At 47.7% G+C, this 19,906-nt stretch overlaps 1 protein-coding gene across 1 annotated transcript in view; it reads right to left on the reverse strand.

Moving 5' to 3' along the window:
* The window catches only part of RNF217 (ring finger protein 217), a 113,687-nt gene that overhangs the window by 17,749 nt on the left and 76,032 nt on the right, over positions 1-19,906 (reverse strand). Inside the window, exon 2 of the mRNA XM_077289445.1 lies at positions 19,178-19,411. Coding sequence (XP_077145560.1) covers positions 19,178-19,411 — 234 coding nt within the window. The remainder of the gene's footprint in view (positions 1-19,177; positions 19,412-19,906) is intronic.

Below are 19,906 nucleotides of genomic sequence, written 5' to 3' on the forward strand. Positions count from 1 at the left end.
ACCAGGATGGTGAGCGGGCTGCAAAGTATGTCCTACGAGGAATGGTGAAAGGATCTGGGAGTGTTCACCTTGCAAAAAAGAAGGCTAAGAGGAGACTTAATAGCTGTCTACAAATATCTGAAGGGCTGTCACAGTGTAGAGGGATCATCAATATTCTCACTGGCACATGGAAAAATGAGAAGATATATATATATACACACATACATACATATACAGTCATGGCCAAAAGTATTCACACCCCTGCAATTCTGTCAGATACTACTCCGTTTCTTCCTGAAAATGATAATAATAACAAAGAATTTGTGTTTGCAATCTTCTTTTTGTGTTTTTTCATTTAAGACAAATTAAATGAATTGTCCTAAAGCCAAATTGGATATAATTCCGCACCAAACACAAAAAAGGGGGTGGACAAAAGTATTGGCACTGTTCGAAAAATCATGTGATGCTTCTCTAATTAGTGTAATTAACAGCACCTGTAACTTAAAGAAAAAAAAAAAAAAAGAGCATGAACCGCACATCCCAAAATCATACGTTGATCTAAAGCCGCCAGGCAAAAATTTATTTACTGAACATGAGGTTTTCAGTTTAACATTCTGATCAGACTGTATGAAGCCCACTGCCACTTCACGGCAAACCTCGTAGTGGGTCCTACCGCCCTAACGGAACGGAGCGGAGCCGTGCGGCGACCACCGCCGCAGCGGCCATGCACCAGCAGGGCGGACGGCCTGTTGCCCCACAGCACCCATGCTGCGAGACTGAGCCCCCATGACTCCAGACCGCGCCGCCCCACCAGCACAAAGCCACAGCAACAATGGCCACCACACAGCACCAGCACCAAAATGAAAGGAGCATTTAAACTCACCTTCCTCCAGCAGTGGGCTTCATACAGTGATCAGAATGTTAAACTGAAAACCTCATGTTCAGTATATAAATTTTTGCCTAGCGGCTTTAGATCAACGTATGATTTTGGGATGTGCGGTTCATGCTCTTTTTTTTCTTTTTGCACAAAGCATGTTCTTGTCTTTTTCTTGGACCAGCACTCCTCCCATTTGGCACAGGTGATTTTAATTAGCAGGAGACTGCAAAGTAAGGGGTCTAGCCCATTTTGGCTCTCACTGAAGAGCTGGAGGAAGGTGAGTTTAAATGCTCCTTTCATTTTGGTGCTGGTGCTGTGTGGCGGCCATTGTTGCTGTGGCTTTGTGCTGGTGGGGCAGCGCGGTCTGGAGTCATGGGGGCTCAGTCTCGCAGCATGGGTGCTGTGGGGCAACAGGCCGTCCGCCCTGCTGGTGCATGGCCGCTGCGGCGGTGGTCGCCGCACGGCTCCGCTCCGTTAGGGCGGTAGGACCCACTAAGAGGTTTGCCGTGAAGTGGCAGTGGGCTTCATACAGTCTGATCAGAATGTTAAACTGAAAACCTCATGTTCAGTATATAAATTTTTGCCTAGCGGCTTTAGATCAACGTATGATTTTGGGATGTGCGGTTCATGCTCTTTTTTTTCTTTTTGCACAAAGCACCTGTAACTTACCTGTGGCACCTAACAGGTGTTGGCAGTAACTAAATCACACTTGCAGCCAGTTGACATGGATTAAAGTTGACTCAACCTCTGTCCTGTGTCCTTGTGTGTACCACATTGAGCATGGAGAAAAGAAAGAAGACCAAAGAACTGTCTGAGGACTTGGGAAACCAAATTGTGAGGAAGCATGAGCAATCTCAAGGCTACAAGTCCATCTCCAAAGACCTGAATGTTCCTGTGTCTACCGTGCGCAGTGTCATCAAGAAGTTTAAAACCCAAGGCTCTGTGGCTAACCTCCCTAGATGTGGATGGAAAAGAAAAATTGACTAGAGATATCAACACAAGATTGTGCGGATGTTGGATAAAGAACCTCGACTAACATCCAAACAAGTTCAAGCTGCCCTGCAGTCCGAGGGTACAACAGTGTCAACCCGTACTATCCGTCAGTGTCTGAATGAAAAAAGACTGTATGGTAGGAGACCCAGGAAGACCCCACTTCTTACCCCGAGACATAAAAAAGCCAGGCTGGAGTTTGCCAAAACTTACCTGAAAACGCCTAAAACGTTTTGGAAGAATGTTCTCTGGTCAGAAGAGACAAAAGTAGAGCTTTTTGGGCAAAGGCATCAACATAGAGTTTACAGGAGAAAAAAAGAGGCATTCAAAGAAAAGAACACGGTCCCTACAGTCAAACATGGCGGAGGTTTGTCATGATATGTACTTTTACCCTGTCCTGTATTTGAATAATATGCCATTTGATGTATGTAACTGTTCTCTGGTTTCTATTAGCAGTAATTTATGTATTTTCTTGTGCTGGGAGTCACCTGTAACAATGTCTCCTTCCCCCAATACTTGCCGCCCTAAAGGCCCCGTCACACATAGCGATTTACCAACGATCACGACCAGCGATACGACCTGGCCGTGATCGTTGGTAAGTCGTTGTGTGGTCGCTGGGGAGCTGTCACACAGACAGCGCTCTCCAGCGACCAACGATCAGGGGAACGACTTCGGCATCGTTGAAACTGTCTTCAACGATGCTGAAGTCCCCCTGCAGCACCCGGGTAACCAGGGTAAACATCGGGTTACTAAGTGCAGGGCCGCGCTTAGTAACCCGATGTTTACCCTGGTTACCAAAAAAAACAAACAGTACATACTCACCATCTGATGTCCGTCAGGTCCCTTTCCGTCTGCTTTCTGCTCTGACTGAGTGCCGCCGTACAGTGAGAGCAGAGCGCAGCGGTGACGTCACCGCTGTGCTGTACTTTCACTTTCACTTTGCGGCGCTCAGTCAGTGTGGGAAGCAGACGGCAAGGGACCTGACGGACATCAGATGGTGAGTATGTCACACACACCGATTCAGCGATGTCAGCGGGACCTCAACGACCAAAAAACGGCCCAGGCCATTCCGACACGACCAGCGATCTCACAGCAGGGGCCTGGTCGCTGGTACGTGTCACACATAGCGAGATCGCTACTGAGGTCGCTGTTGCGTCACAAAACTTGTGCGATCTCGCTATGTGAGACGGGGCCTTTAGCTTTAATGTAATTAAGCTTTGTCAACTAGTGAAGGAATAGCCATTCTTCCTCACAGCAGGTGGCTAGTCAAATGTACATACTACGTAGACTAAGCGGAGCCGACCAGAATAGAATCTTCTGGTGAACCCAACCATTGAATAGAAGGTGTGACCCCTACCCCCTTCATGGGCGGATCCCAGGAGCTCAGACAAGCCATTCTTATTTTTGAGATCAGATGTGAGTTGATCCTTGAAGGAGGAGTGGGGATTCTTAGCTGATGCAAGACCCCATGTCCATCTGTGACTGCGGAAGCGAACGGGGCGAGACTTGAGCTGAGGACATATCTCGTCGTTCGTGGGATTGTTTTGGGATCCCTTGGACTCGTGTGGACTATTGTTTTATTAGCTGGCACAAGGATTATCGGGAAGTGCCCCCGAACCGGTTCCGGTGGACCAATTGTGGACTCTGTAGATCTACCTGCATGTGTTGTTCCAGCGTTCTTGATAATAAATCTGTGGAATCATCCCTTGGCCTGTTGTTCCTTCTTGCTCTGCCGTACACCCCGTCACAAGGTTCCCTGATGTTTTGGGGTTGCTTTGCTACCTCTGGCACTGGACTGCTTGACCGTGTGCATGGCATTATGAAGTCTGAAGACTCCCAACAAATTTTGCAGCATAATGTAGGGCCCAGTGTGAGAAAGCTGCATCTCCTTCAGAGGTAATGGGTCTTCCAGCAGGACAATGACCCAAAACAAACTTCAAAAAGCACTAGAAAATGGTTTGAGAGAAAGCACTGGAGACTTCTAAGGTGGCCAGCAATGAGTCCAGACCTGAATCCCATAGAACACCTGTGGAGAGATCTAAAAATGGCAGTTTGGAGAAGGCACCCTTCAAATATCAGGGACCTGGAGCAGTTTGCCAAAGAAGAATGGTCTAAAATTCCAGCAGAGCATTGTAAGAAACTCATTGATGGTTACCGGAAGCGGTTGGTCGCAGTTATTTTGGCTAAAGGTTGTGCAACCGAGTATTAGGCTGAGGGTGCCAATACTTTTGTCTGGCCCATTTTTGGAGTTTTGTGTGAAATTATCAATGTTTTGCTTTTTGCTTCATTCTCTTTTGTGTTTTTTCATTTAAGACAAATTAAATGAAGATAATAATACCAAAGAATTTGTGTTTGCAATCATTTTCAGGAAGAAACTGAGTATTATCTGACAGAATTGCAGGGGTGTCAATACTTTTGGCCATGACTGTATGATATATATATATAAAAAATTGTTTAAGGGGTACTTCCGTCTGTTTATCTGTTTGTCTAACGGAAATCCCGCATTGCTGATTGGTTGCGGCCGGCCGCGACCAATCAGTGTCAGGCTTAGTCCGGCCGCGAATTGGCCCCTCCCTACTCTCCTCAAGTCAGTTCCCCCTCCATACTCCCCTTCAGTCAGTGCCAGGGTGTCGCCCCATCCCGGACCAACTTTTTACTATTGATGCTGCCTATGCAGCATCAATAGTAAATAGATATAATGTTAAAAATAATTAAAAAACATAAAAAATTGTGCTATTCTCACCTTCCGCCGTCCACCGATGCGCGCAATGCTGCCGCCAGCTTCCGTTCTTAGTGATGTATTGTGAAATTACCCAGATGACTTAGCGGTCTCGCGAAACCGCTAAGTCATATGGGTAATTTCGCAATGCATCACTGGGAATGGAAGCTGGTGGCAGCATCGCAAGCATCGGGACAGCTTTCGTGGACGCAGGAGGGTGAGTATATAATTTATTTTTATTTTTTTTTAACAGGAATATGGTGCCCACACTGCGCGGGCTGTGTGAGACACTGCGCGGGCTGTGTGAGACACTGCGCGGGCTGTGTGAGACACTGCGCGGGCTGTGTGAGACACTGCGCGGGCTGTGTGAGACACTGCGCGGGCTGTGTGAGACACTGCGCGGGCTGTGTGAGACACTGCGCGGGCTGTGTGAGACACTGCGCGGGCTGTGTGAGACACTGCGCGGGCTGTGTGAGACACTGCGCGGGCTGTGTGAGACACTGCGCGGGCTGTGTGAGACACTGCGCGGGCTGTGTGAGACACTGCGCGGGCTGTGTGAGACACTGCGCGGGCTGTGTGAGACACTGCGCGGGCTGTGTGAGACACTGCGCGGGCTGTGTGAGACACTGCGCGGGCTGTGTGAGACACTGCGCGGGCTGTGTGAGACACTGCGCGGGCTGTGTGAGACACTGCGCGGGCTGTGTGAGACACTGCGCGGGCTGTGTGAGACACTGCGCGGGCTGTGTGAGACACTGCGCGGGCTGTGTGAGACACTGCGCGGGCTGTGTGAGACACTGCGCGGGCTGTGTGAGACACTGCGCGGGCTGTGTGAGACACTGCGCGGGCTGTGTGAGACACTGCGCGGGCTGTGTGAGACACTGCGCGGGCTGTGTGAGACACTGCGCGGGCTGTGTGAGACACTGCGCGGGCTGTGTGAGACACTGCGCGGGCTGTGTGAGACACTGCGCGGGCTGTGTGAGACACTGCGCGGGCTGTGTGAGACACTGCGCGGGCTGTGTGAGACACTGCGCGGGCTGTGTGAGACACTGCGCGGGCTGTGTGAGACACTGCGCGGGCTGTGTGAGACACTGCGCGGGCTGTGTGAGACACTGCGCGGGCTGTGTGAGACACTGCGCGGGCTGTGTGAGACACTGCGCGGGCTGTGTGAGACACTGCGCGGGCTGTGTGAGACACTGCGCGGGCTGTGTGAGACACTGCGCGGGCTGTGTGAGACACTGCGCGGGCTGTGTGAGACACTGCGCGGGCTGTGTGAGACACTGCGCGGGCTGTGTGAGACACTGCGCGGGCTGTGTGAGACACTGCGCGGGCTGTGTGAGACACTGCGCGGGCTGTGTGAGACACTGCGCGGGCTGTGTGAGACACTGCGCGGGCTGTGTGAGACACTGCGCGGGCTGTGTGAGACACTGCGCGGGCTGTGTGAGACACTGCGCGGGCTGTGTGAGACACTGCGCGGGCTGTGTGAGACACTGCGCGGGCTGTGTGAGACACTGCGCGGGCTGTGTGAGACACTGCGCGGGCTGTGTGAGACACTGCGCGGGCTGTGTGAGACACTGCGCGGGCTGTGTGAGACACTGCGCGGGCTGTGTGAGACACTGCGCGGGCTGTGTGAGACACTGCGCGGGCTGTGTGAGACACTGCGCGGGCTGTGTGAGACACTGCGCGGGCTGTGTGAGACACTGCGCGGGCTGTGTGAGACACTGCCTGGCTGCTATATACTACGTGGGCAGTGTTATATACTACGTGCCCTGTGTTATATACTGCATGGGCTGTTCTATACACTGTGTTCCAAATTATTATGCAAATAATATTTCCTCATATTTTCTCTAAATTACCTATCTGAATTGCAGTCATTGTTATTTTCCAGTCATCTACTATTCTAGTATAATTGCAATGTTTTGGAACAAACTGCCTATGAAAACAGTATCTTTTAAAAAAAAATAAACACTCAAAATGCATGTTCCAAATTATTATGCACAGCAGAGTTTTCAACCTTTTTTTTTTTTTTATTTTGAACAAAAAAATGGTCAATTGTGAAGTTATAAGCATTATCAGCTTATTACAAAATGAAATCAAACAGTTTTGAAGTGAAATACGTACGCTACTTACCTGGTAGCAGTGTTTTTTCAGGAGCCATGACAGCACAACGAGAGAGGGGATCCGCCCTTCAGGGACAGGAAACCTCAGGCATAAAAAGGGCGGCACCTCACTCCCCCGCCAGTTGGTTTACAGAGTACAAGCGGACCTTTTAGGTTAGTAATACACAACAATATTAAATATGGTACAATTCACCCAGTGAGTAAACTTAGGAATTACTACAGGAAGTGTTGATCCCAATAAAGAAAAGGGTAGGGAATATAAGGGTGCTGTCATGGCTCCTGAAAAAACACTGCTACCAGGTAAGTAGCGTACGTATTTATTCAGTCGCCATGACAGCACAACGAGAGACTTTCAGAGAAGTTAAAAAGTGACTAGGGAGGGACTACTGCCTCCAGCACCCTTCTCCCGAATGTGAGGTCGGAGGAGTCACCTAGATCTAATCTATAGTGCTTAAGAAAGGTGGATGGAGAAGACCATGTGGCCGCCTTACAAATGTCTTCAATCGACACGTCAGCTCTCTCAGCCCAGGATGTGGCTACCGCTCGAGTGGAATGAGCCTTTATACCTTCCGGAATTTCCACGCCACCTGCGGTATAAGCAAGAGATATCGCCTCCCTAATCCATCTGGATAGTGTATTTTTCGATACTCTAAGCCCTTTCCTAACTCCCTGGTAGGATACAAATAAGGAGTGATCTTTTTTCCAGGTGTCTGTTACTGAAATGTATCTGAGAAGACACCTACGTACGTCTAAACAATGAAACCGATGTTCCTTATCATTAGAGGGATTAGAACAGAAAGAAGGTAGGACCACCTCTTGGGATCTATTAAATTTTGAGGCAACCTTTGGAAGATAAAGGGGGTCAGGTCTCATAATCACTCTATCTTCCCTAAACTGCATATATGGAGGCTGTCTCGACAATGCTTGTAGGTCACTAACCCTTCTCGCAGACGTGAGGGCAACTAAGAGGGCTGTTTTGACCGACAGGATTTTGATTGGAACAGTATCAATAGGTTCGAACGGGGCTTGTGTTAGAGCTGAGAGCACGAGATTTAGGTCCCATGGGACTATTCTTTGTTTAATAACTGGCCTGGATCTGGTAACAGCTTTGAAGAATCTAGATATCCAGTGATTATTGGCTAAGTCAGTATTATATAGCGCCCCCAGGGCTGAAACCTGAACTCTGAGGGTACTGGTGGCTAAACCCATCTCTAGGCCCCTTTGTAAAAATTCTAAAATTTGCGTAATATTAGGTTTTTGATCAATTTGTGCCCCCGAACTTGAAAGGAATCTTCTCCAGACCCTGACATAGATGTTAGTCGTGGAGGCTTTCCTACTTTTTAGCAGTGTATTGATAAGATTTTTAGAGAATCCCTTCCCCTTCAGAAGTGACCTCTCAAATTCCACGCTGTTAGGTGTAAGTTGGTTACTCGTGGGTGTAGGACTGGACCCTGGGAGAGGAGGTCTGGTATCTCTGGTAGGATCCATGGCTGGGAAATGGACATGTTTCTCAGCCATGGGAACCACGATCTTCTGGGCCAGAACGGGGCTATCAGAATCACTCGGGCCCTGTCTTCCCGAATTTTCCTCAGAACTAAAGGAATCAGATTTAGAGGGGGAAAAGCATAGGCGAGCCTGAAGTTCCAGGAGATTGAGAGAGCATCGACTGCGTATGGGTTGTCCCCTGGACTTAGGGAACAGAAGTGATGTAGTTTTCTGTTTCCACGATTGGCAAAGAGATCTATTTCCGGACATCCCCATAACTGTACGATCTGATTGAAGACAGCCGGTTTCAGAGACCAGTCCCCTTGTTTGAGCTCGTTGCGGCTTAAATAATCGGCCCTGGTATTTAGTTTTCCCTTTATGTGGAGCGCTGTAAGGGAGAGCAGGTGATTCTCGGCCATCTGAAAAATACGATTTGCAACATCCATTAATGATCTAGACCGCGTACCTCCCTGGTGGTTAATATAGGCAACGGTCACTTGGTTGTCAGAGAGTAGTCTGACATGTCTACCCTGTAGAGGTATAAGAAACTCGTTTAAGGCACGTTCTACCGCCAACAATTCTTTTAGATTGGAGGATGACGCTCGCTCAGGTTGGGACCACAATCCCTGCACGCAATTATCTTCCCAGTGAGCCCCCCAACCCGTGGGGCTAGCATCAGTTGTCACTACTCGCGTGACCCGATTTGACCAGGGTACTCCTCGACGAAGATTTGGAATGTGTGTCCACCAAACTAGTGAATCAGTGGCCTCAACCGATAGAGAAAATTTGTTATCTAGGCTAGCGCCCAGCCGACGAAAATTATGTAGCACATCCCACTGCAGAGTCCTAGTGTGAAATTGTGCCCAGAGTACTGCCGGAAAACACGAAGTAAGAGAACCCAAAAGTGACATCGCCCCCCTTAAGGAGATTACAGGATTATTAATTGCTCTGGTGACCAGTCGGTGAATACTGTGGACTTTCGAGTCCGGCAGGCGACATTCCTGCTGAACCGAGTCCACAATAAGACCCAAAAACTCCTGTGATGTTACGGGCTGAAGACGCGATTTTTTGAGATTAATAACCCATCCTAAGCTATGTAATGCTGTTATCACTTTTCCCAACTGGTCTTTACAGTGTGACTCTGAACGTCCCACAATTAACAAGTCATCTAAGTATGGAATTATTAGTATGTTTTGTTCGTGAAGGTGTGCCATAACCTCTACCATGATCTTAGTGAAAACCCGGGGTGCAACTGCAACACCAAAAGGGAGTGCTCGATACTGAAAGTGCTGTACCGTGCCGGCAAGAGAAACCGCCACCCTGAGAAAGCGCTGATGATTTACATGTATTGGGACATGGTAATAGGCGTCTTTCAGATCTAAGACGACCATAAAGCAATTGTGAAAAAGTAGCTTTATTGCGGTTTTCACAGATTCCATTTTAAAGGATGGGATCAGCAAGAATTCATTCAGGCCTTTAAGGTTGATGATGGTGCGATACGACCCATCTGGCTTTTTAATCAGGAATAAAGGGGAGTAAAACCCCTTACCTCGTTCCTCTGTGGGTACCTTAATCAGAACCCCCTTTTTTTGGAGATCATGGACTTCTGACTCCAAAGCCAATTGTTCTGCGGAAGAAGAACGGATAGGAGTTAATTTGAATTTGTCCTGAGGCATCTGATGGAACTGCAACTCTAAGCCCTCTTTGATGATACTGAGGATCCATGGACTATTGGTGATCTTCAACCAGGCTGGATAGAAGGCTAGAAGCCTACCACCCACCTGGTCCGCCAGTCATTGAGGTTTTTTGGAGTCTCGAGAGGAGTTAAACATATAACCTCTACCTCTTCGTCTGCTGTTGTAATATCTGGTCGAATCTCTATTCGGCTCCCTCTCGGATCTTCGGCGATAAGACCATCCTCTGGTGTAATCCTTCCTGTAAAAGGGTCTTCCCAAAAAAGGGAATCGTTTTTTACTGTCACCAGCCTTCTCAAGCAGCTCATCTAGCACTGGACCAAACAAATGAACCCCCTCACAGGGGATGCCGCATAATTTTGACCTGGCCTGCAAATCTCCTGGCCAACATTTTATCCAGAGTGCTCTGCGGGCTGCATTGGATAAGGCTGAGGATCTTGCGGCCAGCCTGACGGAATCCGCTGATGCATCGGAAAGGAAGGCTGCCGCATCCTGAATTATGGACATAGATGACAGGATCTCACTTCTAGGAGTTTTATCTTTAAGTTGGTCTTCCAGGTGGCCTAGCCACATCATCAACGACCGGGCCGTGCAGGTGGCCGCAATTGCTGGTCTCAGAGATCCCGCAGATGTCTCCCAAGCTCCTTTAAGGAACACATCAGCTTTCCTATCAAGCGGGTCTTTCAAGTTGCCTAAATCCTCAAATGGGAGAGACGATTTTTTGCACGCCTTGGCCACCGCAGCATCTAATTTTGGGACCTTGTCCCAAGAAGACGAAGCCTCTTCCTCAAAAGGATACCTTCTTTTGAAAGCTGGTGGTAGTGACCCCTTCCTTTCGGGCTTTTTCCACTCCTTCGTAATCAGTGACTTGATTTTTTCTACTACCGGAAAAAACCTTTTGGATTTACGGTCTATGCCTTTAAACATGATGTCCTGAATAGAACTTTCAGACTGAGTTTCCTCAATCCCCATGGTGTTGTTAACAGCTTTCACTAGATGATTAACCCTATCTAGCGACAGACAGGCTCGGCTGGACTCTATTCCTTCAGAGGATGATGAAGACGGAAGTGAATCCGAGCTCACACCGCCTGACTCAGAATCCACATCTGACACTGGGGATGAAATTTCTTTCCTTCTTTTGGTGACCTTTTTTTGAGAGCTGGAATTCATGGAATCTCTGACCTCCTGTCTAACCAGGTCCCTAAGAGTAGACGTTAGGTCAGGGGCCTCCTCCTCCAATAGATGCTGTATGCAGGATTTGCACAGCTTCTTTTTATGTCCCTCTGGAAGTGGCTCCGTACATATGGCGCACTCCCTATGCTTGGATTTGGAGGTACATTTTCTCCCCCATTCATGCTGCTGCTGCTGCTGCTGCTGCTGCTGCTGCTGCTGCTGCTGCTGCTGCTGCTGCTGCTGCTGCTGCTGCTGCTGCTGCTGCTGCTGCTGCTGCTGCTGCTGCTGCTGCTGCTGCTGCTGCTGCTGCTGCTGCTGCTGCTGCGCTCCGTCCGACGAATCCATTGCAGAAATGAAGAATCAGGAGCAGCTTGCAGCTCACACGAGCTCCTTAATAAACCCCCACGGTACCACCCCCTGATGGGGGACAGCAGGGAATCCAGGTGGTGCGAATTGCACTTAGTGCAAATAGGGCACGCTCCCCAGGGCCCCCCCGCAACGCCCCTGAGATCCGGCGCCATCCGGACGACAGGGCGCCGCCATTACTCGGGGACGGCACTACTGCGCCTGCCCCGTCGCGTCATCAAGCCGTGCCGCCCGTCGCAACATCCGGAAACGTCACTTCCGGCTGCGACTGCAGCAACGCCGGCCGACACGCGCGAGGAGACGCCAGTGCCGCCCGGAGTAGACAGCGCGCCCGTGGAATAGCGCACAGATCCCCTGAGGCACCGGCAGGCACAACCCCAGGACAGCAGCCCCAATACTCACCAGGTACATGCGGCCCACAATAGAAGTCGGCTACCCTCAGAGGCCGCTTCTCTCTGCTGTCACCGACACAGACAGTGCCCCTGCCGTGTGGTGCTTCCACAACCTGATTAGACCGAGGTAGGGGACCCCCGCTACCTGCATCGGTCTGTCAGACGTGGGATCTCTTCTTTTAATCTTCAACCCTCTTCATAGGGTCTGCCTGAAGAGGTTCCCCGTCAGGGACAGGAAACCAACTGGCGGGGGAGTGAGGTGCCGCCCTTTTTATGCCTGAGGTTTCCTGTCCCTGAAGGGCGGATCCCCTCTCTCGTTGTGCTGTCATGGCGACTGAATAAAACTTTATTCTAGGTGATGTTACATTTGCACGTAGGACCCCTTGTTCGAAAGAAGCTTCTGAACTCTCTCGTCCATTGAATTTGTCAGTTTTTGGATGGTTTCTGCTTCAATTGTTTTGCATGTGGACAGAATACCCTCCCAGAGCTGTTGCTTAGATGTGATCTGCCTCCCGCCATCATAGACACTCCTTTTGGTGATGTTCCAGAAGTTCTCAATGGGGTTGAGGTCAGGGGAAGATGGTGGCCACACCATAAGTTTGTCCTCTTTTATGCCCATAGCAGCCAGAGATGCAGATGTGTTTTTTGCAGCATGAGACGGTGCATTATCATGCATGAAAATGATCTTGCTGCGGAAAGCACGGTGCTTCCTCTTGAACCATGGCAGGAACTGTTGTTTTAGAAACTCCACATAGACTATGGAGTTCATCTTTACCCCTTCAGGGATCATAAAGGGGCCGACAATCTCTCTCCCCATGATTCCAGCCCAAAACATTACTCCACCTCCTCCTTGTTGGCGCCTTAGCCGTGTTTTCATGGGGTGTCCATCCTCCACTCCATCTATCTGGACCATCGAGCGTTGCACGGCACTCATCGGTGAACAAAACAGTTTGGAAGTCAGTCTTCATGTATCGTTTGGCCCACTGGAGCAGTTTCTGCTTGTTGCAGTGGACAGAGGTGGTCGACAGGATGGCTTACGCACAGCTGCAGACCTCTGAAGGACCCTGCATCTTGTTGTTCTGGGGACGCTGGAGGCACCAGCAGCTTCAAAAACTTGTCTGCTGCTATGACAAGGGATTTTTGCAGCTGCTCTTTTAACTTTACGCAATTGCCTGTTGGAAAGAGTCCTCAATTAATTGCCTGTTGGAAAGAGTCCTCAATTTTTCCTTATCAGCACGCACACGTGTGTGCTGGGAATCAGCTACATACTTCTTGATTGTGCGATAATCACGATGAAGTGTCTTGGCAATGTTGATTGTAGTCATGCCTTGACCTAAATACTCCACAATTTGTTGCTTCTCAGCAGCCGACACATCCTTTTTCTTTCCCATTTTGGCAAAAAATGTAGGTTGCTTAATAATGTGGAACAGCCTTCTTAAGTAGTCTTGCCTTTATTTGGACACAACTGCCAAACTAATGTGCACAGGTATCTGCAATTGCTTTCAGTGATATAAAGAGCCCTGACACACATCACCATCAATGAGTTTAAATGAAAAACAAAAAAAATCTAACCTTATCACTCCTAAACTCTATGTGCATAATAATTTGGAACAAAGTGTATATTATGTGGGCTGTGCTATATACTACGTGGTTGCTATATACTACGTGGCTGAGCTATATATTATGTGGCCACTATATAGTACGTGGCTGTCCTATATACTACGTGGCTGTTTTATATACTACATGGCTGTGCTAAGCGCGACATACATACATACATAATCTAGAATACCCGATGCGTTAGAAATCGGGCCACCATCTAGTAATAATAATTACCTTTATTTTTATATAGCGCTAACATATTACGCAGCGCTTTACAGTTTTGCACACATTATCATCGCTGTCCCCAATGGGGCTCACAATCTAAATTCCCTATCAGGATGTATTTGGAGTGTGGGAGGAAACCGGAGTACCCGGAGGAAACCCACGCAAACACGGGAAGAACATACAAACTCCTTGCAGATGTTGTCCAAGGTGGGATTACAACCAAGGACTCCAGTGCTGCAAGGCTGCAGTGCTAACCAAGCAATGGAATGAAACAAAGGGAGAAGATACAATAACTTTTTGACAGTGGCGAGTTCTCCTTCAAAGGAGGTCGTCTTGAACAGAGGCTGGACAAAGATGGTTTAGTGAATCCTGCATTCAGCAAGGGGTTGGACATAATGACCCTGGAGGTCCTTCCACCTTTAACATTCTATGACCTGGTGACAGGTCCTCAAAGATGTAGAGCAATTCCTCTATAAAGGACCAGAAGGAGCTGTCACACCCTCTGCAGGCATCCTCTGCAGGCATCCTCTGCGCACCTTCCGAAGGCTGAAGAATCTGACTCTACCTGCCATCTGTTGTGCACTAGAAGATTTTCAGCAGATCAGTGAACCTCCACATTTTCACAAAATGCAATCAAATTAGCACCCTAATATACTATGGCAACAGTAATATCGCAGTTAGATAATACAGGTCATAGTGCTCAAGCAGTCTGTTGCACTGTCGTCATGTGTGTGTTATGTAACTGCTCTGCATATTTAAAGAGTACAACAAGCCACAGTTTAGTCACTAGATTGGTATGCTAAAAATGAGAGTGATCCGTGGGTAATCCCAAAGGGAATGCGGTCACTTATGTGCAATATAGGAACGGTGTCAAAATAAGCTTGTTTTACTGGAAAGCGAGACCACTACTGGAATAAATACAAGGAGACCTTGACAATACTTACTATACTATACATTGATATACCGAACCATTACATCAGTGCTCTGCTACCTTAGCCCAGACAACCGTTGTAAAACCACAAATCACAGCAGTTTCACAATAATTTAGGGGTGAACCTTTTAATTACTGATCAGTATTTGTAATGTTACAAATCTTTGTAATAGACTCCATTGCCTTACTGTGCTTCTCTTTATCTTTAACACCATGATGAAAGTGCTGGCTTGTCTGCCTAGTTCCTGCTATCTGGATAGCTGATTTGAACTCCAACTCCGTGATCTTCTCTGCTCCTCTCCTCCGTGCTCACAGAAAGAATAGGGCTAGCATGGCTGAGAGGAGCAGAGAAACCCTCACACAGTACAGACCTTATCTAGACCTGCAGTCCAAATCAGCTACTAAGACAGAATGATCTAGGCCAGGGGTCCCCAACCTATAGCTCGGGAGCCACATGTGGCTCGCGGTCCTATGAATTGTGTCTCGCGGCTGTCTGTCAGCTTGGTGCATTAGCTCCAGTTCTAGCAAACAGGTATGAAGCGCACATCTGAAAATGATGAATTTTGTGAGCAGCCCTGCAGAGAAGAGCAGATCTGGATGCACATCTACTGGTCTTAGGGGTTTTGAGATGAATTAAGTATGATACGCTGGAGACAAGAGGACACCACCTGTCAGAGGAGGTGTTTGAAGCTGGATGTGACAGTGACTTGGGAGTGCTTTATAGGAGAATACTGAATGGGGGGTATTGTGGGAACCCCTGAATCTTTGTATACTGCTTTGGGGTGATTGATTTTTGTGGAAAAGCTTTGGTTACCATTATGCCTGTAATGGGGGCTTTGGTTGCCACTATTGCGAGGGGGTGGGAGCTGAATGTGGCTCGCGACCCTCTCTCAAGGCTGGATATGGCTCGCGACTAGTGTTGAGCGATACCGTCCGATACTTGAAAGTATCGGTATCGGAAAGTATCGGCCGATACCGGCAAAGTATCGGATCCAATCCGATACCGATACCCGATACCAATACAAGTCAATGGGACTCAGGTATCGGACGGTATTCCTGATGGTTCCCAGGGTCTGAAGGAGAGGAAACTCTCCTTCAGGCCCTGGGAACCATATAAATGTGTAAAAGAAAGAATTAAAATAAAAAATATCGCTATACTCACCTGTCCGACGCAGCCGGGACTTCAGCGAGGGAACCGGCAGCGTTGTTTGTTTAAAATTCGCGCTATTACTTGGTTACGTGAATTCCCGGCTTGTGATTGGTCAGGTCGGCCATGTTGCCGGGACGCGGACCAATCACAGCAAGCCGTGACGAAATTACGTCACGGCTTGCTGTGATTGGTCCGCGTCCCGGCAATATGGCCGACCTGACCAATCACAAGCCGTGACGTCACGGGAGGCTGGACACGCGCTTATTTTAAAATGGGCGCGTGTCCAGCCTCCCGTGACGTCACGGCTTGTGATTGGTTGCGCCGCGGTCAACCAATCACAAGCCGGGAGGCTGGACGCGCTCATTTTAAAATGGGCGCGTGTCCAGCCTCCCGTGACGTCACGGCTTGTGATTGGTCAGGGCGGCCATATTGCCGGGACGCGGACCAATCACAGCAAGCCGTGACGTAATTTCGTCACGGCTTGCTGTGATTGGTCAGGTCGGCCATGTTGCCGGGACGCGGACCAATCACAGCAAGCCGTGACGAAATTACGTCACGGCTTGCTGTGATTGGTCCGCGTCCCGGCAATATGGCCGACCTGACCAATCACAAGCCGGGAATTCACGTAACCAAGTAATAGCGCGAATTTTAAACAAACAACGCTGCCGGTTCCCTCGCTGAAGTCCCGGCTGCGTCGGACAGGTGAGTATAGCGATATTTTTTATTTTAATTCTCTCTTTTACACATTTTAACATTAATGTTGTTGCGATACCCGATATCACAAGAGTATCGGAATCCCGGTATCGGAATTCCGATACAGCAAGTATCGGCCGATACCCGATACTTGCAGCATCGGAATGCTCAACACTACTCGCGACCCTCTCTCAGAGCTGAATGTGGCTCTCAAGGTCAGAAACGTTGGGGGACCTCTGACCTACTAAGTGCAGACAAGCCAGCACTTTCACCCAGTATTACAAACAAAAGGAAGCTAGATCAGTTAATGGAGCATATTACAAGGATTCAGAACTTTACAAAGACTGATCAATAATTAAATAAAAGTTCAGATACTCTAAAGATAAAATCCAATATAAACAAAAGGTAAATCTAAAAGGCCATTGCATTTATTATATAAGAGTGCAAACAGCAATTATCCAAGATACAACATTGGTACTGATGCAATATTCTCAGTGGCCACATAGACTTTTTTTTTTTTTTTAAACTTCTATAGGGGACAACCAAAATAGTGGCACACCCTTCCTTTCTGTGAAGACAATGAAGCAGGGTTCTTGCAACAAATTAATCAACTGATTGAGAAGTATCAGAGTATTTCAATCTACAGTAATTGCATACAGTCCTCACTCTCCTCGCTTAGGAGCCTTTATCCTTTCTATGCCGATGTTAAAGGAGCACTCCAATCAATGTTTGCATCCTGTTAATATATTCCAGTCATCATATAATATAGCACTGTGTACTTACAATTGCTCATTTTGCCTTTCTACCCAGTTAGTTCTTCTCTTTTCTACTGGGTCTATGACATCACGTGACTAACAACTGACTAGTTAAATCCTTCTAAGCTCTATGATGACGTGCAGAGAAAATTGACCTACTGTTTCTACAGTAACAAAAAAAGTATGGCAGGGGTGAGGGGGAGCAGCTTTTTAGGAGTTGAAGAAGGGGATGAGTCATGCAGGGGCAAGAGACTTCCTGTTTCTACATATAGCAGAGAAAAGAGAATAACTTACTGGGTAGAAAGGCAAAATGAGCAATTGTACATACACAGTGCTACATAATATGATGATCACAATATACTAAAAGGATAAAAACTTTGATGGGAGGACTTCTTTAAGGCTGCTCAAGAACCTTTGGTGACTTCGGTCATGTGAACGTAATGTCATTAGAGGTTTCTTAACTGCAGGGGTATAAAGGAACTGAACAGGAGACAGGCTGGTATGCAGGGTTGGCATTAGGGAGAGAAAACCAAGCAATTTCTCATGCCCCCACTGTCTTAGGCACCCCCAGCATATCTATTCCAAGGTTAAGACTGCTTAAGAACTTTTGGCGACATCACAGTCATGTGACCATGTGGTCACCAAATGTGTTTTGCAGGAGTTCAGAGCTGAAGAGGAGGAGACAGGCTGGTATATATATGCGTGGTCATGCATGTGCATGTACATTTCTGCCAGAGGCGCACGGCACTTGTGAGATTCCTAATTAATTAGGTGCATCTTAGGGTACCGTCTCACAGTGGCACTTTGGTCGCTACGACGGCACGATCCGTGACGTTCCAGCGACATACGTACGATCTCGCCGAGTCTGACACGCTACTGCGATCAGGGACCCCGCTGAGAATCGTACGTCGTAGCAGATCGTTTGAAACTTTATTTCGTCGCTGGATCACCCGCTGACATCGCTGCATCGGCGTGTGTGACGCCGATGCAGTGATGTCTTCACTGGTAACCAGGGACTGGTAACCAGGGTAAATATCGGGTTACTAAGCGCAGGGCCGCGCTTAGTAACCCGATGTTTACCCTGGTTACCATTGTAAATGTAAAAAAAAAAACTAACAGTACATACTCACATTCCAGTGTCTGTCACACGTCCCCCGGCGTCTGCTTCATGCACTGACTGAGTGCCGGCCGTAAAGTAAAAGCAGAGCACAGCGGTGACGTCACCGGCGCTCACAGTCAGTGCGGGAAGCATACGGCCAGGGACCTGACGGACATCAGAAGGTGAGTAAGTACTGTTTGTTTTTTTTTACATTTACACTGGTAACCAGGGTAAACATCAGGTTACTAAGCGCGGCCCTGCGCTTAGTAACCCGATGTTTACCCTGGTTACCAGGGGACTTCGGCATCGTTGGTCGCTGGAGAGCTGTCTGTGACAGCTCTCCAGCGACCACACAGCGACGCTGCAGCTATTGGCATAGTTGTCGATATCGCAGCAGCGTCGCTTAATGTGAAGGTACCTTTAATGAATCAGGGCCATTGTTCCCGCTAGCGCGTTGCCAGGAGTAAACAGGAGATGTGCTGCCGATAACAGGATACACAATTCTAACCCCATCTTCCCTAGTCAGCATGTGAAAAGTATAGATTGCTGTACATTGAAAAAGGAAATAGGATCTCAAGAAACTCATGATGGCATTCAGAGTTTGGAGAGTTATTTTGATGTTCCAGAATGAGATGACCTGATTATATTTGAATAAATGTTGATTTTTTTTGGTCCAAGAATAAATTTGGATTGTTGTACATGGAAAAAAAAATCCCTTGAAAATAACTTAGGTTTTTGAGCAAAACATAATATAAGACCCTGCCTTCTTTTCTGAGAAACGCTGTAGCTTGTAACAAGTACAGACAGTGATCTAGACCATTATCTACAACTGATCACAGTAAAAACCCAATAGATGATCAAATGTTTAACCATACAGGCACTTTGTGAAAAAGGCGCGACTCGTCATCCTCGTTGCACAAGTCATTGGCTTACTTTGAACTTGATCTCGGATTTGCTTGGGTTTGGAATGTGGATCTTTCTCTTGAAGGTTGTAAAGTGCTTGCACTGTGGACAGGGCTTGGTGCTAGAGTCTATGCGACTAAGTTCCAAGAAGTATTTGTATTTGATGATGTCATCATGTGGCAGATTGAACAAAATGGTGGCTTCATCCAGGTGTTTATTGCATTCCGTTATTGGGCATTTTATCTCCACTTGTCCAAGCTGCACCTGTAGGTAAAGTAAAAAAATAAGCAAGGTTTTAATCAGTGTTTCGCCCCTCTGTGCTCTAACATTTATATTATAAATTGTAAACTTGCATGTGCTGTATACACTAGGAAAGTTGCATTCAATCTGGGAGTAGGACCACTCATGCGAGAAACAAATGCATTCAGTACTAAGCTTTGACAACCCTCCAATAAGCCGACCATAAACAACGATCATCCACCCAAAGCAAAGCTAAAAGGTCTATTTAGAAGAAGCAAATTTAGCTTGCAAGTATCTGATGGAAATTTTTATAGCAGAATCCTAATAGGCTGTTATTTTCAAATGCCTGATGGATGTAGCAAAATATGCATTATAAATGCCGTAACAAGCTGCATTTAGCGATAGGAACAGCCATCACGATGGTTTTACAATGTTTTGCTTATTTTCTGGATTTGCAGTGAGAAATGATTGCTGCAAAAATTGTCCTTCAGAAATGTAATGGAAGCTTGTTAATGTAGC

This window comes from Ranitomeya variabilis, chromosome 2 (assembly GCF_051348905.1).
Source record: "Ranitomeya variabilis isolate aRanVar5 chromosome 2, aRanVar5.hap1, whole genome shotgun sequence".
NCBI lineage: Eukaryota > Metazoa > Chordata > Amphibia > Anura > Dendrobatidae > Ranitomeya > Ranitomeya variabilis.